The 26,691-nt window shown below is 33.8% G+C and overlaps 3 protein-coding genes and 1 pseudogene across 6 annotated transcripts; 2 read left to right on the top strand and 2 right to left on the bottom strand.

Annotated features, from left to right (window-relative positions):
- Positions 1-39: 39 nt before the first annotated feature.
- Positions 40-5,195, bottom strand: LOC106425618 (WAT1-related protein At1g21890). Of its 4 annotated transcripts, none has more exons than XM_048762745.1 (8): positions 4,729-5,192; positions 2,321-2,607; positions 2,030-2,092; positions 1,756-1,872; positions 951-1,218; positions 705-863; positions 470-621; positions 40-389 (listed from the first exon to the last, which is right to left on the bottom strand). In XM_048762745.1, exons 2-8 carry the CDS (start codon positions 2,521-2,523, stop codon positions 179-181), a joined length of 1,173 nt encoding a protein of 390 aa, XP_048618702.1. In that variant the 5' UTR covers positions 2,524-2,607; positions 4,729-5,192; the 3' UTR covers positions 40-178. The 4 variants fall into 4 exon arrangements, with proteins under 4 accessions (XP_048618702.1, XP_048618704.1, XP_048618703.1 ...); XM_048762747.1 differs by having other exon boundaries at positions 2,321-2,406; positions 4,729-4,911; XM_048762746.1 differs by lacking the exon at positions 2,321-2,607 and having other exon boundaries at positions 4,729-5,195.
- A 7,540-nt stretch (positions 5,196-12,735) lies between these two features.
- LOC125589980 (urease accessory protein F) lies at positions 12,736-13,736 on the top strand. The gene has a single exon (XM_048762749.1). It carries the CDS (start codon positions 12,909-12,911, stop codon positions 13,644-13,646), a length of 738 nt encoding a protein of 245 aa, XP_048618706.1. The 5' UTR covers positions 12,736-12,908; the 3' UTR covers positions 13,647-13,736.
- A 5,631-nt stretch (positions 13,737-19,367) lies between these two features.
- On the top strand, positions 19,368-21,351 carry LOC125589982 (annotated as a pseudogene).
- Positions 21,352-21,583: 232 nt separating this feature from the next.
- LOC106425633 (WAT1-related protein At1g21890-like) lies at positions 21,584-25,273 on the bottom strand. The gene is made up of 7 exons (XM_048762748.1): positions 23,865-25,273; positions 23,574-23,636; positions 23,300-23,416; positions 22,495-22,762; positions 22,249-22,407; positions 22,014-22,165; positions 21,584-21,933 (listed from the first exon to the last, which is right to left on the bottom strand). Exons 1-7 carry the CDS (start codon positions 24,065-24,067, stop codon positions 21,723-21,725), a joined length of 1,173 nt encoding a protein of 390 aa, XP_048618705.1. The 5' UTR covers positions 24,068-25,273; the 3' UTR covers positions 21,584-21,722.
- Positions 25,274-26,691: the final 1,418 nt, after the last annotated feature.

Here is a 26,691-nt window from a genome sequence, read left to right as displayed (position 1 = left end):
TTTTAGAAGATTCACTTTTGTTTCGACATGGAAACCTACTAACGAGCAAAACCTTTTTGTTAACTATAAGATGATTTGATTAATCTCATCAGTTACATATGATCTGCCAAACCGTAGAAAGCAAGAAAAGAAAGCATAAACAATATACATAGAAAGGCCTTTTATCACTCAAGTATCCTCAAATCCCAGCTTGATTAGCCTTATTAGTCTCCTGGCCTTCCTTTGTTTTCATCTCCAATTTTCCGGCTAAGACTCTATTGGCGTCTACCTCTTTAACCGAAATCTTAACCGGAAGTTCTTTGCTATCATCATCCGTCATTCTCTTATCTTTGCCTTTACCCCATACAACAGTGTATAGGCCCACAATTATAAATATCGTTCCAATCACACTGCAAAAAAATATTATAAGAAAACAATTTAATAACGAAAATTATTAATTTTAGAAAGAAATAAAATGAGAAAAAAATACCTTCCAAGATGAATACTTTCAGACAATACAACAACACCAAGAGCTGCAGTTATAACGACACATAGAGGATTAAATGTCGCAACGAAAACAGGTCCTCTTTCTCTCATCACTACTCCTTGCACGTAATACGCCACTCCCGAACATATCACCCCCTAATCACCAATTTATTTAGTTAATTATTTTAATTAATCAGTTTCATTAGTAAATTATTTAAAACTAATTAATATATACTTACGGAGTACGCGGCTGCGAAGAGATTAGAGTCGAAGCCGATTTTCCAAGCGCTCAGGTCACGTACCGTTACCAATGAGACGGCAGTTCCTTCTAACGTTCCCATCAAACATATTAACGCCGTTAATGATAGCTCAGCTGGGTACTCCTTCAGTGTAAATGACTGCGTTTTAACATAATAAGACAGAACCATTAGAAGTTTTCTATGGTTACTGAGTAAACCGGAAATTATGTATTAATTGGTACTCACTTGTAGAATGAAGAAACCGGCCCAACCAAAAGTTCTCCCCAACAACATTAGAGTTCCCGGAACCCAGTGTTTGTCCAAAGCCGCTGATGCTGCACCGCCGTGAGGTCCTCCTGCACCGTCACCGCCTCCTCCTCCACCACCACCGAATTTTATAAAGTCAATGATTGGACCTTTGTAGAGAGTCATGAGAAGTGCTCCGGAGACTGTAATAACTGTTCCGATAACTTTGGCTATGCTTCGTACCTTCTTAAAATTCACGCTCTCTAATCTGAAATTTTTATATAAAGAATTTATTTCGAGCTTACGTCTAATTGTTTTATAAAAATTACATTTGCATGGAAAACAACAGTCATGTTTTTCTTAACTTGGCTTACAGTCATGTTCTAGACTTCTAATGGCATCTTACGTTAGTATAATTGTAATGATCTCACACGGTATATTTCTTTTGGTGTTTATTAATTAATTATTCAGGGGGTATCATGTTCCACGAACATACTGATAACTGTGTTTACCTATGATTCCATTAATTATAATCTTGTTCCCACGGCATGGGAATTAAAAGTCAAAATCCTCAAAATAAAATCAAAGTGAATAAAGCAGGACAATTTACCAGCAGCAAAAATATATATTAATAATCTCACTAACAAGTTGATATATAAGAATGTTCAGTTCAAGAAAAAGAGTTAATAAGAAAATTTTAATTTTCTGATGGAATCAATTTTAATTTTCTGATGGAGTCAATACGAATCTAAGCTTGAAATGTTTGATGAGTTTATTTACAAGAATCAAGAAAAATAATGTAAACCTGAAAATGATTGCCAATACGAAGGTGATGGCAGGAAGAACATTAGCCGTAGCAGAAGCGAAAGTCGCTGAGGTGTAAGTCATCCCGACGTAGTAGAGATTCTGATCCAGCACCGGCCTATCATTTTAGTAACACCCATTTAATGACCTTTTTATTTAATTATCACTACTACTAATATATTTATTAACTATATAAGAACTTCAAAAAATATGCGGAGATTGTTCTTATAGTGTTTAGTTGTGAATGTATTATGAGACTAATGGACGAGTATTACTCAATAAATCCGAGCAGCGCAATTTGAAGGAATATCCGGAACGTCATCTTCGGCCTTGTTTTCCTGCATACGCATAACAATAAAAAAATTACATACTTGATTTTATTAAGTTATAAGATTTAACATGTTTGTATGACCTAGATACGGCAAAACTTACATAGACATCGAAATTATGGTAGTATAGTAGTTAATGCTATGTTAATTGACATACTCTTTTTCTACTATAGAGCTTTGGTGTAGAATTTTCTGTCAGTTAATTCACAAATAAGACAAAAAGAGTTATATATATACCTCTCATGAAATAGAGCAAACGGCGCGATGACGACCGTGGCGATTGCGTGGCGGTAAACGGCCAGGATGTAATGGTTCATGCCATGCTTAAGAGAGACCATGGTGATTATGTACATACCGGCATAACCAAATTGCATAGATATCATTGCTAAGTATGGTTTCACTCTATTCATTAAGCCTCCCCACATTTTCTCACTCTCCATTTGATCTATGTTTCTTTTTCTATAGGTTTCTCTTTCTTGATTGTATTGATGTATCAATATTGTACTTGACTATGAGCCTTATAACTGTGAATGATTACACCAGACAAGAGCGTACTTGCTTATATAGCCAAATTGGGCTGACACAAAAGGCAATATACGAGTGCATTTTTACAGCCATTGGTTATCTATGCATCACTTTAGTTATACATTTTTTTTAATTTTATCAAATAATTATCCATTATGTGTGGCTAACTATAGTATTGTTCTATATATATGATCCAAACCGGTTAGGTCGTATCTCGTAAGTTTCTTTGGTTACACACCTATTATAATTTATTAATTATTTGGACTATTGGTTATAAAGACTTGCGTATGAAGAGCAATGTTGCTTCTTTTTTGGAATACATATTTGCATAATCAAGATGGCTGGTTTATTAGCATCTAAGATCACTAATTAATAATGTTTTTGTCAAGGTAGTAATAATATAGTGATAACGAATCATAAAGTATCGTACCAATAAAAAGAATGTAGTGTAGCAAGCAATGTATAACAAATTATATTTAGACTTTTACGTCCAAGCCGAACTTATATATAACTTATATATCCGTAAGTTATAAGCAAATAGTTTCGAGAATCAAAAGCATGCACTTACATTATATAATATATAATCAACTTGCAAACATCATTCATTTTTGTCCACTCATCACACATCTAAGAAAATTCTGTATCAACCTGAATATTCACGAAACTATTCATCTCTTGTTGCTACTTGTAATATATCATATATATAACATATAATCTAAATAATATTACATATTTTTATTTTATTTTCAAAGGATTTTCTTATATTTCATTATGCTAATTGGCTTCATTACAATGAGTAACGTGTGGGATTATCATTTTAAAAGAATCAATAAATTTAGTCACGGATATCTGAATCCACTAATATATACTCCCTCTTTTCTTTTTAGTTGGCGTTTTAATATTTATTTTTGTTTCAATTTAAATAATATTTTCAAATTTCTATGCAAAATTTTAATGTTATTTGGTGTTTTTGACTAACTTTTTATTGAATAATTTTTAGTTGGATTAAGCTTAACTAATGCAAAATGAATAAAAGTTAACAATTTCTTAATAGTTGTGTAAAAACCTTAAACACTGACTAATTAAAAAATTCAAACAGAGGGCGTATAATTTAGTGGGAGTCCTCTCCCAACGTGTGTTAGAGCTATTCGACTACGGTAATAATCAGGATGTCATGTAAGTGTTCAGTGTAACCCGGATTATAGATGGTCCAAGTAGCCAGCTGATATGGAATTGGAAAAATTAACAACCCATCCCAGCGCATCTTTTTTCGAAATTTCTCCTCAATTTTGATCAGCTAAGAGCATCTCCAACATGTTCTTAAACCTTCAAATTTTAAGTTTTTAACTTTTCCAACAAATTTTTAAACTTTCAAATTTTTGAGTGTCTGAATAATAAAATCTCAAATTTGATGTTTTACTATTCAAAACCTCAAAAAATTATTTACTTTTCATTTTATTCTTTATAATTATATAACTTACATATTATTCTACTAATATTATTTAGGTATCACTTTAATTTTTATAATAATATTTCACTTTAATACTCAAATATATATTATCAGTAAAACCAAAAGTTCATATATGAGTCATAAATATTGTAAAACCAAAAATAAGAAAATCCTTAAATCTCAAATTTGATGTTTGGTTTATGACTCATATATGAATTTTTGGTTTTACAATATAAGAAAATCCTAAAATCTCAATTTGATGTTTTAATTGTATATTTATTACTTACTTATAAAATTTTAGTGCTTATAATTGATTATTATTAAAGCTAAATATTAAAATGTAATATATTAACAAATTCAAAAAATATGTAGGTTTTGGAACAATTCATCCTCGAACTTTCATTTTAAATATTATCCATCCCCAAAATGATGTTCCTCATTGGCGATGCTCTAATATGGAAAAACAAAAGGTGTGATCAGCGACTGCTTCGAGTCCAAGTAACATGTTTGTATGACCTAGATACGGCAAAACTTACATAGACATCGAAATTATGGTAGTATAGTAGTTAATGCTATGTTAATTGACATACTCTTTTTCTACTATAGAGCTTTGGTCTAGAATTTTCTGTCAGTTAATTCACAAATAAGACAAAAAGAGTTATATATATACCTCTCATGAAATAGAGCAAACGGCGCGATGACGACCGTGGCGATTGCGTGGCGGTAAACGGCCAGGATGTAATGGTTCATGCCATGCTTAAGAGAGACCATGGTGATTATGTACATACCGGCATAACCAAATTGCATAGATATCATTGCTAAGTATGGTTTCACTCTATTCATTAAGCCTCCCCACATTTTCTCACTCTCCATTTGATCTCAAACTCAATGTCACAATCAGACTAGGATTGGCAACAGCGCTAATTTGATAATAGGTTTTTCTGCCTATTGCAAATGTTGTAGTATAGTGGGGTGAATGTCAAATCAGTCCTAGTGATGTGAATCAGTGAGAGTACAAGTCATTTCTTAAGCTAAGCAGATTCAATAGTGGTGAGTGTGTGACAAGTAACAATAGCAAACAGAGCAATACAACAAGGTTTTAATCAATTTAGACAAGTGAATCCATGGGTATTGGGAATTGACTTCAAGTAACTAAGATCCAATCTAGGTGACAAGCTTTCAATCAAAGTAATCTCTTAAGTCTAAACACAATTTTAGACAAGTCCTATGTCTAGGTAAATGTCCATTTGCTTAGAAATCATTAAACATCAAATGTCTTTGGCTTAATTCAATCAAGCAATCTTTAAGTTCAAGTTTAATAACTATCTAGCAATTTTAACATCAAGTGTCCTTGGCTAATCTCACTAGAGCTTAGTTGAGTTGATTCAAACACTTCATCTAATCATGTCTGATGAGAAGTGTTTAGAAATCAGGTTTAGAGTGATCAAGACTAAACAAGCATTAAAAATACTCAACAAGCAAGTTCATACAAGGATCTAATACAATAACACCATAGATCTTCACTAAATTACTCTAATCTCCCTAACCCATGAATTCTTAAGGAAACTACTCACTAATCTCCATGAAAACACTTAATCTCATAATAAATTGAAGCATATTCAAGTAGATACAACAGAGAATAAAGATAAACAAGGATTAAACAAGCAAAACGAAATTAAAACTCAAGAATAGATGATGAACAATGAAGAACAACTCAAGAACAAATGTTTTCTCTCAAACTCTCAAAATACAAAATATGAAACTATAAAACTTTCACTCTCTACTCTTTGTTGTATTGTACTCTGTGTATTGTGTGTCTTCCTCCTTCCCCTTGCAGTCTCTTTTATAGCCTAAGTAAAGGAGGATGACAACACATCCATCATGTGAAAGCATAAAGCATAAAACACACTCATAAAAGTTATTCTCCACTTTCTTCCATTATAGAACACCTTTTGCCCCTTCATATGGCCAAAGTAGTCTTGCCTCTTCAGAAAAGGTAGAGAAAGTTAGGCCAAAAGAGCCACCAAACTCATGATAGACAACCCATCCCCCATGTTGCAAGCTTTAAAGAGATAAAATTCACTCATTAAAGTTTTCTCCACTTTCTCCATGTTGCACACACCTTTAGAATACCAAAAATAAGAAGAATAATGAATAGTAATGAGTTTTATAGGTTTTAAGTGAATAAAAATGAGTCTAAAGGCTTAAAATTCGAAGGCTATTGTTGATGTTGCTAGGGTGGCCGATAGGAATGTCATACTGATATGTGTGTAGTATTTTGATCATAAATCCCTCAATACAGCTCCAAACGACTTGAAACCACCTCCATTGTAAAACTAACTCAATTTACCATGTCTTCCCAAAAGACAAGTTTCAAAAGATATCTTTAAGACCTTCATCAATGCTTGTCTTTCACACGTTCGGTTCAAGACTCCTCGAAAGCTCCTTTTGTGCTCTAATCACCTCCAAAACTCCAAACAATTCATCCAACACCTACAAGATGCAAATGTACATGCAATAGACTCTAAATGCAAATAAATGTAAGGTTAATGCATGAATATATATGAAATAACAAAGCTAAAACTATGCAAAATCACAACACATCAGTGTGCAGCTAGTGTGAGCTGATCAGTGAGTGTGCAGCTAGTGTTTAGCTGGTTTAGCTAAGTGTTCAGCTGGTTCAGCTAATAGATTAGCTACTCCAGCTCGTCCAGCTTCCTCACCACGTCACATTGTATCCGTATAAGTCCCTTAGTGCATTTTCTGACACGAACTATACAATTAATGATCATTTCTGATCATTCCTTCATCATACCTTGTTCACAATCATTTCTTATGATCTGAATCAAGGCATCCCCGTTTTCCTTGCAAGGCCTAGCCCTTATATCAAGTTTCAGACCATTTAACCCTTCCGTTCAACCTTGGAAAGCTTGACCTTAAGCTAATCGACCAGCTTGCTTGTTCTCCTGTCCAAAGTCTATACCGACGGTCCTTTCCAGGTTTCGGGATGCTACAAGTCTCCCCCACTTAGGATGAATTCGTCCTCGAATTCTGTTGTGGTTTAGACCTTGTTACCTGACTAAGTTTTTCCACCAAACTTAGACATTCTTAAATCATGAGATGCATCGTTTGGTTTCTCCCAACCTAAACGTCTGATTTTTATCAACATGTCCCAACATGTCTCAAGTCTCCCCCACTTGATAGGGACTTAACCAAAAATCCTATCAAGTAGTCCATTCTGGTTTTTGCTTATGGCACCTTTACTTGGCTACTCTAACCACAGTCTAGGCCCATTAAGCACACATACCAGTGTTACTTGTAATCATATCCAAAGACAAACCTTGTGTCACTGGCCGAACTCTCTAGGTTGCGGCTCTAGTGTCCACCAAGTCTATGTCTTTCTTTTGAATGTCGTCTACTCTAGACTTTATTCTATTTCGGATCTTAGTCCATAAATAGATCAAATTCAGTCCCTAGGAACATACTGCGTACTCAAGTCTTAGTAGATACAACCAATCTCCAAGCCACTCGATGCACCAGCCAAGTCCTAGCAAACATGTTCCAATCTTTAGGCTGCTCACTCTACCATGAGTCCTAACAGATTGTTCTGTTTTCCTTAAGTCCTTCCCGGACACTAAGGTTTATGATTTCAGCCACCAATTACTGGATCATTCCTTAACCGGCCACAGCCTCTCCCAGCTTGGCCATATTGCGATCTTAGTCCATACTAGACTAAACCGCCTCATCTTGACTCTGTCCATTACTAGACTTTGTCATAATTCGATCCTGGTCCTTTCATGGACTTGATCATATTCCGATCCTGGTCCACTCAGGGACTCAACCGTTTCAACCCGACCATAGGCCCATCTCCGAGTAGGCCGTCTTGTGATCCTTGTCCCTTACTGGACTTGATCATTCTTATTCCAACCCTAGGTCAATCTCCGAATTGGTTGTGCTGCGATCCTCATCCCTCGCTGAACTTGATCGACTTCAGCTCGGCCATCTCGGCAGGAGCCATACAATAGGGACTTTTGGACATTGGGGCCATCTCTGGTTCCAGTTCTGCTATGAACGGGTCAGCCCTATCAGGGAAAATGCCCTGTAGCGCCCGAAACATGTCCTCGAACTCACTGACCAGCGGAATCCCGTCCGGGTTACAACCCCCCACGACCTCCCCAGTGGTAATGGTAGCCAAGTAGGCCTCTCAACCATTTGCAAGCATCCGTTCCGAACGGACTGCTGAACCCACAGAGGTCGAACAAAATACCTTGAAACCTGATCGGGGGTCCACACCCACTCTCAAACTGCACCAAACTCCAGTGACAGTCCAAGGTGAGCCGATTCTTTCCAAGCCAGTCCATGCCTAATATCACCCCGTGATTCTCAAGGCGGACAACAATCAGATCCGCATGCATTACCCTGTCTGTGATCAATACCGGGATGTCTCTAACCAGCCCTAGTGAATCCATCACCTGCCCACCGGCCGCATTCACTATGACAAGACAATCTCATGTTCCCATCTGGAACAAACCCTTTCCGATCATTCCTGGACTCACAAAACTATGTATAGCTCCAGTATCGAAAAGTATGTGTGTTTCCACACCACCGATCATTAAGTACTTAGATGAGTAGGATCTCGGTTTGATCACACATTTGGAAAACGTCCCATACCATTCTCCAAAGCATCACACTTCTGTGAACGTCCCATACCATTCACAAAAGTGTTTATAGTATACCTCAATCCTCATCATACTAAGATGCTTAACATCGTGTTTCCAATTCCTCTTGGAATTGATCCATTCCATTCAATCAATCTTAAGGAATCCTACCTTGACTTACACTGAGTCCAAGCTGATCCATCTGATCACAAGCCCACTCATGTACTAGCCATGTATTGTCTCCCTTAGACCAACATGAACACCGCATATGCTCACTTGTTTTTGAACGGCCACCAAGTGATAACACTAACCTCCAAGAGAGTGCTGCACGTTTCTTTCAACCTAAGCCATTCCTTGGTCCATGTTACTTCCCCGGTCCAGATCATCCATACAAAGATCTTGCATAGCGTCCATCGTCCAATCCGTCTATTACTTCCAAATGACTAGATAAACTAACCTTCCTGTTTTCAGGGTCTTGCCCTTGGAGAGTGCATCTTGGCTAAGCCGGCTCATCTGGGAAATTCCTCGTTCACAAGCATGAAACCTAATCTTACCTCAACTCTCACTTGGCTCACCACAGCTAAGGTTCCAAGTCATCTCAGTGTTCAGAAATAATTTCGGTTTGGAACTCAACATCTTTGAGCACTGTCCTTAACAGGATCAAGCATGCTATGATACCAACTTGTAAGGCCCCGACCTGGCTGCCTAAGCCACGGTCGATACCTCACGTCGTTTGGTCCATACACTGACCGAACCTCTCAAAATTCTGCACTTTATTACAATGTCGCCCATAAGGCGAGGCTAACTAGACCTTAGCTTAAGACTACCTTAGTCATTCCTTAGCTCAGATCATTTCAATTTATGCACAGCGGAATAATATCTACTTAACTATTGGTCTAAACCAATATAATACTTGTCTGGTCGAATCACCTCAGCTAATGGTTAGTATACTCAACTACCATCTAGCTCCAAGGTTGATCCTGAACCCAAATCAAGTCATACAAACCCGAGGTTCCATTCCCCCAACCATTCTATCTAGATCTATGCAACATTGCTAGATCATACCTTTGCCACATCCACGGAGCTTGTTAGCTCATTGTCCCAGCTAACTTAGCTGTTTAGCTAACTCATCCAGTTAGCTGAGCTGAACCACTTCACTTGAGGTTCCATCTACTCTCTTCCAGCTAATAGAGCTGCGAGGTAGCTTCGACCCGCTCCCTGTCTACTCGTACATCTCTCTTATACCTGCATAAACTCTTCCCTTTGGTACTTAGTCATTCAGCCAAACATCCCCACAGACCAAGCACCTTTGGGAAGTCTTCGGCTACAAAAACGACCTCAAGCAAACATGCTCCAAAAATTAATTAAAATTCATGAAAACTTATGATAAATCCCAACTAAGAGATTCTCATAATCAGAATCCAATGAATCGACCCGAATCATATGGATCCTGATCATGAACAGTCCGACTAAGCCAATGACTTCATTCCTGAACCGGCCCAAGGCCTTAGTTCAGTGCCTCCATGTCTTAAGCGTATGCTCCCCTGAACCCAAGTCCTCTTATGTACTAATAATTCCCATCAGATCTTAAGTCAATCAACCAACCACCCCACATGACTCTGAACTGATGAGTCTTCACACTTAACTAATCGGCCATGGAACCATGTCCCAATGAACCCGATCAATCTTGCTCTCACTACCGGTGCATCCTTTGATCAAACAGATCAGACACCTTGATCCATCACCTATGGATCAGGTCGTCCATCCTTGCCCAAGACCAGATAACACACGGCCTTCCTTGGATAAACACACTCGGCCCCATACTTGTGGTCCATGCCACTTAGTACTGGCCTTACTCACCTCCACGGCTTGCTGCTGGTTCCAAACGAATTGGACCTTGCACTCCACATGGTTTCTCATGTACTAGGACCCCCATGTGTCTCCTCCATGAGTCGGATCATTGATTCACACCATGATCAGAACAACCACACACCATGATAACTATCCAATGAGTGGCCTCTAACTTCCATCCCACACAGATGAGTTAGATCAACTAAGATCCGCCCTTCTCTCAGGGTCCTGGATCCTTAGTTTACATCACAACATATGGTCTTCAAGGGGCATGCCATACTTAGCCTTAACCGCACCACAAGAGACAGAAACATGAACTGAAAAGTAATTATAAAATCAGTTACCTTATACATGATCTGACTAGATCATCTGCCTTCTTTATCATGAACGGCCATGATCCTCCAAGCCATGCCTTTATCCAGACCTTATCATATACTTCCAGTAATGATAAGATCCATACAAGGGTCGCTCATCTCTTCCCTTGAACTCCCATGAAACCGATTTTTGCACTGCATCCGCCTTCAAGGATATCCATGCCATTGAGAGTGGAGTCCGGCCTTCTCTCTTCTCTCCTGGATATTTGTGTGTGTTCCCAAGACATAGAGGAAGCCTAAGACGTGATCATCCATGATCAAACACCATCACATGGTCGTTACCATCTCCCATGAAACTACCTTCCCACGCACCTCTCCCCTTAAGGCTATCTTGGCCTTAGGAAGTGGAATCCGGCCATCCCACTTCTTCCCTGACTAATTGCGTGTGTTCTCAGGCCCTGGAGGATGCTTTGGGTGATGTCAACATGAATCAAAAACTATCAAAGGGTCGTTCATAACTTCCCCTTTGATCTCTCCCAAAACTGTTCCTTTATGGCCTTCAAACCACTCTTGGTCTTGGATGTTGAATCCGACCAACTCTCTGTCTTTTCTCTGTTTTTCTTTGTGTTTCAGGATGTAGTAGGAAGCCCTGGCGTGCCTGGAAAGCCACGAAACTATCCTCCTTTTATAGGAGAAATGGTGGTTACTTTTCTAACCATTGCATCCTTTCGGTATCAATTCTGGCCATTGATTAAATCAATGGTTCAGATCGCACCCCTTGGGCCTGGCAGTTACCATCCGCCCCTGACCTGTCTCAGTGTCCACCTACAGTGTCAGACCACCCAGCTAGGTCAGTAGCCAACCAACTAGGTCAGCTAAGTTAGAGCTAACCGCTAGCTCGCCCAGCTAGCTCAGCTAGTAGTTCAGCTAGTGTGAGCTGATCAGTGAGTATGCAGCTAATGTTTAGCTGGATTAGCTGAGTGTTCAGCTGATTCAGCTGGTAGATTAGCTACTCCAGCCCGTCCAGCTTCCTCACCGCATCACATTCTATCCGTATAAGTCCCTTGGTGCATTTTCTGACCCGAACTATACAATTAATGATCATTTCTGATCATTCCTTCGTCATATATTGTTCACAATCATTTTTTTATGATCTGAATCAAGGCATCCACGTTTTCCTTGCAAGGCATACCCCTTATATCAAGTTTCAGACCATTTAACCCTTCCGTTCAACCTTAGAATGCTTGACCTTAAGCCAATCGACCAGCTTGCTTGTTCTCCTGTCCAAAATCTATCCCGACGGTTCTTTTCAGGTTCCGGGATGCTACAGTTCTCATCGATATCGAGTCTCTATCTTTATCTTTTACGTTTTCTGCATTTACTTTCATTCGCTGTGAGCATAATGATGTCGTTGATGCTCTTGCAAAAGCGGCCTTGTTGGCTTGCTCTTCTATCTTGTACCTGTACTGAACTCTCTTCTTCTTAATGAAATGGGCTATTGTTATTCAAAAAAAAATACTTAGATTTTGATTATTTTGAATTCTCATTCGATTTTTAATTCGGGTCGAATGTAGCGAATCTTCGCTTATTAAAACATATATATATTAATTGATTTTGGTTCGCTATCTCAAAATTTGATCGATCTTTGCATCTGGATATTCTGCCTAGGTCTACGCTTATGGATCACCCAAATTTACTAATATGTCTATGATGAATTGTTTTTATAAGAAAACATCTAGATTTGAAGGTAAATTGATGGGAATCGATTGACAAAAAATAGTCGTGTGGTTCGGTTTAGAGGCAATTCCGTTGGTTCCCACATGGTTTTCATTTGATTTGAAATTGAACCGTAAACCAATATGGTACTGAATAAAAGAGAATAATTAAATGTAAGTATAATTTAGTGTCTTCTCGCCGATGTCGTCGTCGTTCTCTCCCTCCGTCCAGACTCTGAAGTCTCTCTCTCTCTCTCTCTCTCTCTCTCTCTCTCTCTTTTCGAAGACTCTCGATAAGAAACTGTTCGATTGATGGCAAAACCAATCGGAGAAGATTCAATTAGCGAGAGCGTTGCGTCAAGATCCTCTTCTTGTTCGCAGTGGAGCCAGTGGCAACTCCTCGATTCAATTTTACCAACCGGAGGCTTCGCTCATTCGTTCGGTCTCGAAGCAGCTGTTCAGACACGGTTAGTTTCATCTCCGACAGATCTCGAAACCCACATCATCCATGTCTTGGACAACACAGCTAGCTTGTTGCTTCCTTTTGTCTACTCTTCCCTCAAATCTCCAGACATAGAAACATGGCAAAGACTCGATCTTTTACTCGACGCTACCTTAACCAACCAAGTCTCTTCAAAGGCATCGATCTCCCAAGGATCAGCCTTGTTCCGAATCGCTGCTTCGGTTTTCACCGAGATCCCATCTCTGAAGATGATCAGAGACGCCTCTTTGGGCTCCTCCAAGGAGCTGCGTTTCCACCACGCTCCGATCTTCGGGCTTGTGTGTGGCCTTCTCGGGATGGATGCCGAGACTTCTCAGAGGGCGTACCTGTTTGTTACGCTGAGAGATGTCGTCTCGGCTGCAACCAGGTTGAATTTAGTGGGACCGATGGGTGCTTCGGTGATGCAGCATCGTATTGCAGTTGTGGCTGAAACGGTTTTAGAGAAATGGAAGGATCGTGAAGCTAGTGAAGCGTGTCAGACATCTCCTTTGCTAGATGTTGTGCAAGGTTGTCATGGTTACTTGTTTTCTAGATTGTTTTGCTCTTGATGAAACACACATTGATGTGACTTTTATGTTCTTTAAGTTGTATTAAGCATGAGAAGGATCAAATTATATGGAACTATACTTCTGAGACAAGATGAGATGTGTTTTTAAACATTCGCATGTAGAATTGTTGTCTCAAGTATTGTTTTTCCCACAACTCTGATCTTATGTTCCACATTCCTACATTGTCTAGTGATATGTATATCGCAGTCCATGATATTTTAGCCTAAAAACAAGTGGTTACAAAATAAACCAAAATGATCTATGGATGTATATGCAAGCTAGAATTTGCAATACAAACGATTAACCATTGTTTCATAATAGACAAATCACAGCTAAACTTTACAAAACTAAACAGACCTAATAAACTGATTTAGAACAACTATTAAAATAGTTATTATTACTATATAAATCACCTACATTAACCTAATATTACTCAACAAATTATCTTGTTTACGATTTAAAAAGAAGAAATTGCTATATCTTCTTAGCATTTGTGATAATTAAATACATACGTCATGGGGATTCAGAAAAAATCAAGCGTTTTCATGATCATAGATATGATTATGATAGTGTTTTCTGCACACATTTCTCATTCACACGATGTAATGTGCAGAAAATATTGCATTTCAAATCAGTGCATGAATGTAATGAAAAATCCTGATTTAACCACCTGTGAACAAGTTTGCGAGGAGTTTTGCAATCAACAAGAAAACATCCATCAACAAGAAAACATCCATCCAGAGTATGCGGTTCCTTCTGACGGCGGTATTATTATGAACGCTTATTGCTTTATGAGACCTGCCGATTGCACTACCTGATTCGAACTATGAATTACACATTTTCTTAAATTTGTGTATTCTCTATAAAATATATGTTGTTTTTGTTTATTTTATTTTATTATGTATTGATATAATACTAGTGTGTGTGTTTATTGTATTTATCAAGTAAATATTTTTTTTTTCAGCTGCTAAAAAATTTAGTATATCCATTTTCTTAAAAATAACTGATTTCAATGAACAATTCAAATCTAACTGAATTAGAAAATGCAACACGTGAATTACAATTGCTGAAAGACTGATAGAAATCACGAACAAACAAAGTTTATTAATAGGACGATATAATTATTAAACAACAGATTCATGCAATGCAATGATCCGGTGATATATATATAAACGAGAAGCATTGTAATAAATGAATTCACACTAAATTGCACACATGTCACGTGTAGAAGCATTGTAATAAATGCGTTCACACTAAAATGAACACATGTCACATGTACAGAGCTTCTCAGCCAAACTCTACATAAATATGTTCACACTACTTTACGTTTTTTAATATAAAACTCACATGCATGGTTTTTTTTACGTTATTTTTACTGTTTACAAATAGAGCTGGACAAATTATTCATAAATTTTGATTGGATTCGTTATCCGTTTTGATTTGAACCGAAAAATCCTGATATCTGTTACTCTACGAAGCAAATCAAATACTAAAATGCAGTATGCGGTTCCTTCTGACGGCGGTATTATTATGAACGCTTATTGCTTTATGAGACCTGCCGATTGCACTACCTGATTCGAACTATGAATTACACATTTTCTTAAATTTGTGTATTCTCTATAAAATATATGTTGTTTTTGTTTATTTTATTTTATTATGTATTGATATAATACTAGTGTGTGTGTTTATTGTATTTATCAAGTAAATATTTTTTTTTTCAGCTGCTGAAAAATTTAGTATATCCATTTTCTTAAAAATAACTGATTTCAATGAACAATTCAAATCTAACTGAATTAGAAAATGCAACACGTGAATTACAATTGCTGAAAGACTGATAGAAATCACGAACAAACAAAGTTTATTAATAGGACGATATAATTATTAAACAACAGATTCATGCAATGCAATGATCCGGTGATATATATATAAACGAGAAGCATTGTAATAAATGCATTCACACTAAACTGCACAGATGTCACGTGTAGAAGCATTGTAATAAATGCGTTCACACTAAAATGAACACATGTCACATGTACAGAGCTTATCAGCCAAACTCTACATAAATATGTTCACACTACTTTACGTTTTTTAATATAAAACTCACATGCATGGTTTTTTTACGTTATTTTTACTGTTTACAAATAGAGCTGGACAAATTATTCATAAATTTTGATTGGATTCGTTATCCGTTTTGATTTGAACCGAAAAATCCTGATATCTGTTACTCTACGAAGCAAATCAAATACTAAAATGCAATATCCATTAAAAAAAAAGCAAATCACAAATATCAATATTTATAGGAACGAATATCCAACTTGATCCGTTATATGCATATATATATACATATATTTAAAGAATTATATGTAAGTTATATATTATAGTTTATATAAATTTTCCAATATTTTTGTTTTTAAATAATTTCATTTTAAGAATTTTATTTTTCATGTATATTTTGAAAAAATGTCATTTAATACTAATTAACAGTATCTTTATATATTTATCAACTATATTTATATACTTTTACATACACATACATGTGCACATTGACGTGGGCACCTTATAACTAAGTATTTACCACAACTGAAATATCTATTTTTTTGGAAGTTAAAATTTTTTTTTCTTAATGCCTCTTTCACTATCGACCAAATTGTAGTAAAATGATTTGTCTTAATAATTTTCTTTTCTTTTTTTTTAATTATTATCCATTTAAAAACTATAATACAAAACCATTGGTTCGACATCACGACTATCTAAGATTCATAACATAAAAACAAACAAATAATAGTAATTTTTAATTATCACAAGCAAAAAAAAAACAAAAAAAATCAAACATTTTAACCAAACAAACCAAATAAATATTGATTTAAAATTATAATTATATTTTTCGAGATTAAAAACCAAAAAACAACCTAAAACCGAACCGATATCCAGATTAAACAGATTAATGTCTCTTTATTAAAAAATAATGAAAATAATAATCACATTCCGCGCAAGGCGCGGATTATTACCTAGTGTATATTACAGTCCATGATCTCGGGTACACCTACACAGATTCATGCAATGGTCCACATTTTACACAAAACAGACTCAACTTTTGTGGCCAACTGTGTCATCAATGGTAAAGTATCTACCATGAGCCTCTCACACATATTTTGTTATTATTATTCTCTAATAATGTAAATAACTTCTAAAAATAAATAAAAATATAACAATCACATAATGACACATAAGAGAAAACAGTTATTTTTGGAAGTTTTTCATTTAAGATATGTATCTCAACTTTTTTTTTTTTGCCTTTCAATTCTTCTCTTATTTTTAAATTGTTCAAAAGTGAGATACTTGTTGAGAGATGCCATCACGAATCAATGAGGATGATTGAAAGGAGCTGTAGCTTTATATTTTTGATTTAGAAATAAAATTGTAGATTTTTTTTTGCTGTGGCTGTAAATAATTTTGCAGTAAAATATTAGGTGTAAGTTTAAAAAGATTTAAAACTTACGTATAAATTTTCTAAAACAAAAAATAAGTGCTTTAGATTTGTGGCTTTCTACAGCTAAAAATAAATAAAAAAGAAAGAAAAATATGTAGTTTTAAAAAATATTTACAAAACATGATTAGCAAAGATTTAGGCTGTAGAAATAATTTAGGCTGTAGAGAGATCTAACAGCACTTCTAAAGCCCTTCCCAATCAACCCCATTGGGGGATCTCACCTAAACGGTGCAGCGTGAGTATAGATTGTACACTTTTCTACTGGTAGGACTCCACTTCCCAAGTAACATTCTGATTGTTAGACCAAAGTCCACACGGTTAATAAAATGGTCATGAAGTCAACAATTAGAAGACGCACATAACTTTGGCTTCCTTAAGGTCTATCTCTCGGTTTGAGAACGCTATATATATTGCGTACCGTATGGATATCTTGGATGCAAATATGAACGTATGAGGTTCAAGAATAAAAGAGCTTAGAGAAACCAAGAGAAAACAGTCAAAGTAATATTTAACTCACCAGAAAAGGAAGAAAGAGTAACCATCAAGGTGCCAGCTTTGGCAAATTCTTGAAAACAACCTCCGAAATCAGTTTGCATCACAAATGTGACAGGGAATATCTCTCTTTTTGTGCGCTGGTCAGATATGTTTCCAGGCGTGTATACGCCATCAATTTTGAAAGTCAGCTAGTTTCAAAGGGGTGTCACTTGGGTAAAATGATGCTCTGTTCAGGGCGTATCGTTGGTTGCCTTTAATCTGTCGAGCAGAGCTAGCAAGTCTGATTGTTCTGGTGATGTTTATCTTACCATAGCGGTATGTATCTTGTGGGCTTGGCCTCAGTCTGTTTGCTGTAAGGTTTGTCCTACAAAACACGAACCAAAACAACTCATTAAGTAGTTATGTTTAAGCCATGAAGTTAGCAAAACAACTAAATATTTGCAAGAACTGAAACACTATATATCACCATATTTAATATCTTAAACTAGTGCATTGGATTTAGGTAAAACATTTGATGACATGCAAATAAAAGAAATGTACTTACCATTGATTTATGTTTTGCACTTGGCCAGTTATTACTATCAAAAGATAATACATGCATATTTATAATATATTTATAACTTGAAACTTAATTTGTGATTCTATGGAGGGAAATCCCCTACACTATATTTGAAAAGTGATTTGTATATGTTTCTTCAGTACATTAACTTTCACAAAAAAATAATGACATGGCTTAAAAGAAATATGACATAGCATAAATCTAATTGTGACAAGTAAAATTTACTATATTTAGATTTATGTTTTTGGTAAGATTTCTTAAATATAATAATGATGATTTTTTATATACGGATTTATATTTTTGGAAAAGATTCATAATATAGTAATAACTAATAAATTTTATATCAAAAATATTTTTTCTCAGTAAATATTCATTTTGGTAAGATTTTATGATACCTAATAACTTTTCTATATCAATTAAAATAATATGTTTTTATATATAAATAATAGTTACGAATATTAAAATTTTACATCAATATATGAATCATATTTTTATTATTAAAATAAGTGTAGTTTAAAATATATTTTATCAACATATATAAGTTATTTTTATTTAATGTATATATTATTAGAAATAATTTATATATTTACAAATAGACATATTTAAAAATGGTAATTAAATAAATAATAATATAATAAAGTAACTTTATAAATTTCAATTATTTTTATCAAAAGTTAAATAATGCAAAATTAAAAGGTCAAAGTAAACTTGAATAAATCAAACTAAAAACAATTACATTATGGTTTTATTTTTTAAACTGATAAAACTAAAATATAAAAATAGAAAATTTTATTTATATATAACATTTTTAAATATTTTATATCTGCGCATGGCGCATGAAAATTCCTAGTAAAAGATAATTCATCAATTTCTTACAAAACAAACAAATGGAGGATTTTTGTATAGATGAACATCTTTTTCTATTTAACTAAAAGGAAACGTTTATATACAAGAACTTATGTACCGTTGTTCTTGTTGAAGCTCTAGTTTAGTTCTAAATTAAAATAATATATAAATAAATATATTTTTTCAATATTTCATTAATATTTACCAAACAAAAATTTAATTTGAAAAACGTTCTTGAAAACTTAAAATTTTGTTTTGTTTTGTCTATGATATAGTTAAATAATTAATTTAGTTTTAAATAATTTTTTTTATATTTTTAAATTTGAGTTTATTAAAAATAATTTAGTAACTTTCCTATTTAATGAATGTTATTTTCTAACTTTATCTTTGTGGTCTATATATAATATATATAGCAAGTATATATAGAAACAATCGTTTTTCCTGTTTAGGAGAATTGTCATTTATTTTATAAAAGCTACTTAAGTATTTATTTAGGTCATAAATTATTTATGTGATGATGTGGGTTTAAAATTAGTGTCCCGTAATAATATTAGTGAGAACAATTAGTTACAATTTATTTATAACAAATATTTGTTCAGATTAGCTTACAAAAAAAAATTGACAGCTTAATAACTGGTCGTAATTTTTTAAAACCTGTTAAAACTAAATTTACTAAACATATAAATACATCTACATTGACTTGGAATCTTTGTACTGAATCATCTTATTTTAAAACCACAATAAAGAAACATATATGATTTAAAAGGTGTAATAACTACTGTACGATATGGCAGCTCAAGTATCAAAGAAAAAATTCAGTGTTTTAAAGATTGTAAATTTTGTTTACAATGATGTTTTCATCACAAATCTCCCATTCTTATGTAATGGATGAGAAGTGTGTAAAAAATTGTATCGTGAATATATGTATGAAGGCATCAAGAAAAGCAACAGCCATATGTACCACTCCACGCCAGACAAATATGTGATCCATTGGGTAATGAGCACTTCATAGTCCCTCGAGGTGGTCATAATCCAATAAAAACCTTCTGTGGAACATTTAGCTGGGTATGCGGTAATTAGAAACCAAAAACTGTCTTCGTCTATTCATACATCACATGTTTATGTTTTTGTATCATTGTCTCGGCTACCATCTCATCTCATGTACTTGTTTATTCTCGAGGCATCTCTGACTCTACTTCATTTTTTATTCCAAACTTCATTTTGAAATAATATCTTCTTAATCCCACTTTATATTCAACTCTAAAATGGATTAATGGTTAGGGTTACAAAATATTACTTTTGCATTTTGAAGTTGAACTTTTTTTATTTATGAAATGGTCCTTTTAATCTTGAATATTTTTATTTCATACTTAAATAATATATAAAATAATACAATAACATGAAAATAAATATAATACTCCACAAAATATTATTTAATAGTTTTTCATAAAAGATGCATAAACTAATAAAAATCAAAACTAAACGTAATAATTTATAATATAATATAATATAATAGAAATAAGTGATTTAATAATTCTGTAAACTGTTTTTGGAATCAGTGAAGTATCGTTCAAACAAAATAGATGAGTTTGTTTATCTTGTGGGTCAACATTTCGATTGATAACATTGTACTTGTTAAACTTAATATATGCAGAAACATTTGGATCAAGTACGTAATTTAAAATACAAAACAAAACTTTGTTTTCTTCTTTATGTTCTTTTAATGCATAATTTTGTTTTTGAATTAGGAAAATTGCATATGATGAAAATTACACCAATTGAAGTTGGAAGAAAATATCTAACTGTATTTTTATTAATAAATATTTAATTTAAATAAAATATATTTTTATGAAAGTTTTGTAAATATAAAATAGTTAATTTAATTGTTTAATTTTTATAAGTTGAAGGTACTACTAACAATTATTAACTAAATAAAAAAGGAATAATTTGTGAATATTTTTTTGGAGTAAAAAAATGGAGTAATACATTACAGTAAAACTCAACTCCATCTTGGAGTTACACCATTTTGAAGTAAATATTGGAGTAATACTTTGGAGATGCTCTTATTCGAGAAACAAAAATTAGATATTTAAGAGTGCGAGCTACGACCAGGCCTGGTGTTATCACTATGATCAGTGATCAATTGAAATCTCTAAACTCTCGGAAGATATTACATTACATCAACATCTAGATGATTGCAATGAATTGGTTCTCCATTACTATTTTAAATATCTTTTTTCTTAAGTAAAAATTGTTATCAAGCTATTTAGTTGTTGTGTTTCAAAAAAAAAAAAAAAAGCTATGTAGTTGTTGAACAAGAAAACAAACCTAATTAGTTTTTCTTTTGTTCTTTGATCAATTGTAATCTAATTAGTTATGCATATTAGATACAATGACGAAGCCTAATTTTATTTTGTTTGTAAATTCAAGTTCGAAAAAGATGTTGTGCTAATTTAAGAGTCTTGGTAGAAACGCTTCTAATGGCAAGAAAACCTGAAGTTTCATGGATTTTAGAAGATTCACTTTTGTTTCGACATGGAAACCTACTAACGAGCAAAACCTTTTTGTTAACTATAAGATGATTTGATTAATCTCATCAGTTACATATGATCTGCCAAACCGTAGAAAGCAAGAAAAGAAAGCATAAACAATATACATAGAAAGGCCTTTTATCACTCAAGTATCCTCAAATCCCAGCTTGATTAGCCTTATTAGTCTCCTGGCCTTCCTTTGTTTTCATCTCCAATTTTCCGGCTAAGACTCTATTGGCGTCTACCTCTTTAACCGAAATCTTAACCGGAAGTTCTTTGCTATCATCATCCGTCATTCTCTTATCTTTGCCTTTACCCCATACAACAGTGTATAGGCCCACAATTATAAATATCGTTCCAATCACACTGCAAAAAAATATTATAAGAAAACAATTTAATAACGAAAATTATTAATTTTAGAAAGAAATAAAATGAGAAAAAAATACCTTCCAAGATGAATACTTTCAGACAATACAACAACACCAAGAGCTGCAGTTATAACGACACATAGAGGATTAAATGTCGCAACGAAAACAGGTCCTCTTTCTCTCATCACTACTCCTTGCACGTAATACGCCACTCCCGAACATATCACCCCCTAATCACCAATTTATTTAGTTAATTATTTTAATTAATCAGTTTCATTAGTAAATTATTTAAAACTAATTTATATATACTTACGGAGTACGCGGCTGCGAAGAGATTAGAGTCGAAGCCGATTTTCCAAGCGCTCAGGTCACGTACCGTTACCAATGAGACGGCAGTTCCTTCTAACGTTCCCATCAAACATATTAACGCCGTTAATGATAGCTCAGCTGGGTACTCCTTCAGTGTAAATGACTGCGTTTTAACATAATAAGACAGAACCATTAGAAGTTTTCTATGGTTATTGAGTAAACCGGAAATTATGTATTAATTGGTACTCACTTGTAGAATGAAGAAACCGGCCCAACCAAAAGTTCTCCCCAACAACATTAGAGTTCCCGGAACCCAGTGTTTGTCCAAAGCCGCTGATGCTGCACCGCCGTGAGGTCCTCCTGCACCGTCACCGCCTCCTCCTCCACCACCACCGAATTTTATAAAGTCAATGATTGGACCTTTGTAGAGAGTCATGAGAAGTGCTCCGGAGACTGTAATAACTGTTCCGATAACTTTGGCTATGCTTCGTACCTTCTTAAAATTCACGCTCTCTAATCTGAAATTTTTATATAAAGAATTTATTTCGAGCTTACGTCTAATTGTTTTATAAAAATTACATTTGCATGGAAAACAACAGTCATGTTTTTCTTAACTTGGCTTACAGTCATGTTCTAGACTTCTAATGGCATCTTACGTTAGTATAATTGTAATGATCTCACACGGTATATTTCTTTTGGTGTTTATTAATTAATTATTCAGGGGGTATCATGTTCCACGAACATACTGATAACTGTGTTTACCTATGATTCCATTAATTATAATCTTGTTCCCACGGCATGGGAATTAAAAGTCAAAATCCTCAAAATAAAATCAAAGTGAATAAAGCAGGACAATTTACCAGCAGCAAAAATATATATTAATAATCTCACTAACAAGTTGATATATAAGAATGTTCAGTTCAAGAAAAAGAGTTAATAAGAAAATTTTAATTTTCTGATGGAATCAATTTTAATTTTCTGATGGAGTCAATACGAATCTAAGCTTGAAATGTTTGATGAGTTTATTTACAAGAATCAAGAAAAATAATGTAAACCTGAAAATGATTGCCAATACGAAGGTGATGGCAGGAAGAACATTAGCCGTAGCAGAAGCGAAAGTCGCTGAGGTGTAAGTCATCCCGACGTAGTAGAGATTCTGATCCAGCACCGGCCTATCATTTTAGTAACACCCATTTAATGACCTTTTTATTTAATTATCACTACTACTAATATATTTATTAACTATATAAGAACTTCAAAAAATATGCGGAGATTGTTCTTATAGTGTTTAGTTGTGAATGTATTATGAGACTAATGGACGAGTATTACTCAATAAATCCGAGCAGCGCAATTTGAAGGAATATCCGGAACGTCATCTTCGGCCTTGTTTTCCTGCATACGCATAACAATAAAAAAATTACATACTTGATTTTATTAAGTTATAAGATTTAACATGTTTGTATGACCTAGATACGGCAAAACTTACATAGACATCGAAATTATGGTAGTATAGTAGTTAATGCTATGTTAATTGACATACTCTTTTTCTACTATAGAGCTTTGGTGTAGAATTTTCTGTCAGTTAATTCACAAATAAGACAAAAAGAGTTATATATATACCTCTCATGAAATAGAGCAAACGGCGCGATGACGACCGTGGCGATTGCGTGGCGGTAAACGGCCAGGATGTAATGGTTCATGCCATGCTTAAGAGAGACCATGGTGATTATGTACATACCGGCATAACCAAATTGCATAGATATCATTGCTAAGTATGGTTTCACTCTATTCATTAAGCCTCCCCACATTTTCTCACTCTCCATTTGATCTATGTTTCTTTTTCTATAGGTTTCTCTTTCTTGATTGTATTGATGTATCAATATTGTACTTGACTATGAGCCTTATAACTGTGAATGATTACACCAGACAAGAGCGTACTTGCTTATATAGCCAAATTGGGCTGACACAAAAGGCAATATACGAGTGCATTTTTACAGCCATTGGTTATCTATGCATCACTTTAGTTATACATTTTTTTTAATTTTATCAAATAATTATCCATTATGTGTGGCTAACTATAGTATTGTTCTATATATATGATCCAAACCGGTTAGGTCGTATCTCGTAAGTTTCTTTGGTTACACACCTATTATAATTTATTAATTATTTGGACTATTGGTTATAAAGACTTGCGTATGAAGAGCAATGTTGCTTCTTTTTTGGAATACATATTTGCATAATCAAGATGGCTGGTTTATTAGCATCTAAGATCACTAATTAATAATGTTTTTGTCAAGGTAGTAATAATATAGTGATAACGAATCATAAAGTATCGTACCAATAAAAAGAATGTAGTGTAGCAAGCAATGTATAACAAATTATATTTAGACTTTTACGTCCAAGCCGAACTTATATATAACTTATATATCCGTAAGTTATAAGCAAATAGTTTCGAGAATCAAAAGCATGCACTTACATTATATAATATATAATCAACTTGCAAACATCATTCATTTTTGTCCACTCATCACACATCTAAGAAAATTCTGTATCAACCTGAATATTCACGAAACTATTCATCTCTTGTTGCTACTTGTAATATATCATATATATAACATATAATCTAAATAATATTACATATTTTTATTTTATTTTCAAAGGATTTTCTTATATTTCATTATGCTAATTGGCTTCATTACAATGAGTAACGTGTGGGATTATCATTTTAAAAGAATCAATAAATTTAGTCACGGATATCTGAATCCACTAATATATACTCCCTCTTTTCTTTTTAGTTGGCGTTTTAATATTTATTTTTGTTTCAATTTAAATAATATTTTCAAATTTCTATGCAAAATTTTAATGTTATTTGGTGTTTTTGACTAACTTTTTATTGAATAATTTTTAGTTGGATTAAGCTTAACTAATGCAAAATGAATAAAAGTTAACAATTTCTTAATAGTTGTGTAAAAACCTTAAACACTGACTAATTAAAAAATTCAAACAGAGGGCGTATAATTTAGTGGGAGTCCTCTCCCAACGAGTGTTAGAGCTATTCGACTACGGTAATAATCAGGATGTCATGTAAGTGTTCAGTGTAACCCGGATTATAGATGGTCCAAGTAGCCAGCTGATATGGAATTGGAAAAATTAACAACCCATCCCAGCGCATCTTTTTTCGAAATTTCTCCTCAATTTTGATCAGCTAAGAGCATCTCCAACATGTTCTTAAACCTTCAAATTTTAAGTTTTTAACTTTTCCAACAAATTTTTAAACTTTCAAATTTTTGAGTGTCTGAATAATAAAATCTCAAATTTGATGTTTTACTATTCAAAACCTCAAAAAATTATTTACTTTTCATTTTATTCTTTATAATTATATAACTTACATATTATTCTACTAATATTATTTAGGTATCACTTTAATTTTTATAATAATATTTCACTTTAATACTCAAATATATATTATCAGTAAAACCAAAAGTTCATATATGAGTCATAAATATTGTAAAACCAAAAATAAGAAAATCCTTAAATCTCAAATTTGATGTTTGGTTTATGACTCATATATGAATTTTTGGTTTTACAATATAAGAAAATCCTAAAATCTCAATTTGATGTTTTAATTGTATATTTATTACTTACTTATAAAATTTTAGTGCTTAAAATTGATTATTATTAAAGCTAAATATTAAAATGTAATATATTAACAAATTCAAAAAATATGTAGGTTTTGGAACAATTCATCCTCGAACTTTCATTTTAAATATTATCCATCCCCAAAATGATGTTCCTCATTGGCGATGCTCTAATATGGAAAAACAAAAGGTGTGATCAGCGACTGCTTCGAGTCCAAGTAACATGAAATGTGGCTCTCTCAGTTTAAAATAATTTCTTACTCCGATCAAAGATAAAAATTTAAGATTATTACTCATTTAATAAAAATGGGAGTTATGTGTTTTAATGTAATTTTTAGTTTGTTTACTCTTTTTACTCATACTAGCTAAGATCATTATTATTAAAATAAATTATTTTTTTTTTTGAAAATTATGACATTTGAAACAGTAATGATTGATTGCTATTGTAAAATTATTTTTAAAAAGTGCATGAAAATGTCCAAAACTTTTATATTCGTAAAATAGAGGGAGGAATATTTACCTGGTTTCCAAATACACTTTGCGGCCCTGTGTGAATGATACATTGATACGTTGCGTGAATTATCCGCTGTGTGAATGTTGAAAACGAATTATGGAGTTTTAACTGATGAGATGGCTTATTTAATTTTATATTCAAATATAATGTACAAACAAATGATGGTTAAGTTTAGTGGCTTACATCCTATTTGATATTGTCGCCGATAATAGATAGGGAACTTTGTGGTGGTTTGAAGAGTGGACACCATGTCATCCAAAGGCTAATTGTTTTATCAGCTTATTACCAAATACTA

Source organism: Brassica napus, chromosome C7 (genome assembly GCF_020379485.1).
Source record: "Brassica napus cultivar Da-Ae chromosome C7, Da-Ae, whole genome shotgun sequence".
NCBI lineage: Eukaryota > Viridiplantae > Streptophyta > Magnoliopsida > Brassicales > Brassicaceae > Brassica > Brassica napus.
Note: the sequence above shows the minus strand (reverse complement) of the source record. Positions and strands in the feature narration are given on the sequence as shown.

Bases quoted from the DNA above. Each gene is read 5' to 3' on its own strand.
- LOC106425618 (XM_048762746.1), bottom strand. From the start codon at position 4,931: ATGGAGAGTGAGAAAATGTGGGGAGGCTTAATGAATAGAGTGAAACCA. The intron at 2,093-4,728 runs GTATATATATAA...ATGCGTATGCAG, and splicing joins TTTGCTCTATTTCATGAGAG to GAAAACAAGGCCGAAGATGA. The intron at 390-469 runs GTATTTTTTTCT...ATTTTTTTGCAG, and splicing joins GAAAGTATTCATCTTGGAAG to TGTGATTGGAACGATATTTA.
- LOC125589980 (XM_048762749.1), top strand. From the start codon at position 12,909: ATGGCAAAACCAATCGGAGAAGATTCAATTAGCGAGAGCGTTGCGTCA.
- LOC106425633 (XM_048762748.1), bottom strand. From the start codon at position 24,067: ATGGAGAGTGAGAAAATGTGGGGAGGCTTAATGAATAGAGTGAAACCA. The intron at 23,417-23,573 runs GTAATACTCGTC...CTAAAATGATAG, and splicing joins GCGCTGCTCGGATTTATTGA to GCCGGTGCTGGATCAGAATC. The intron at 21,934-22,013 runs GTATTTTTTTCT...ATTTTTTTGCAG, and splicing joins GAAAGTATTCATCTTGGAAG to TGTGATTGGAACGATATTTA.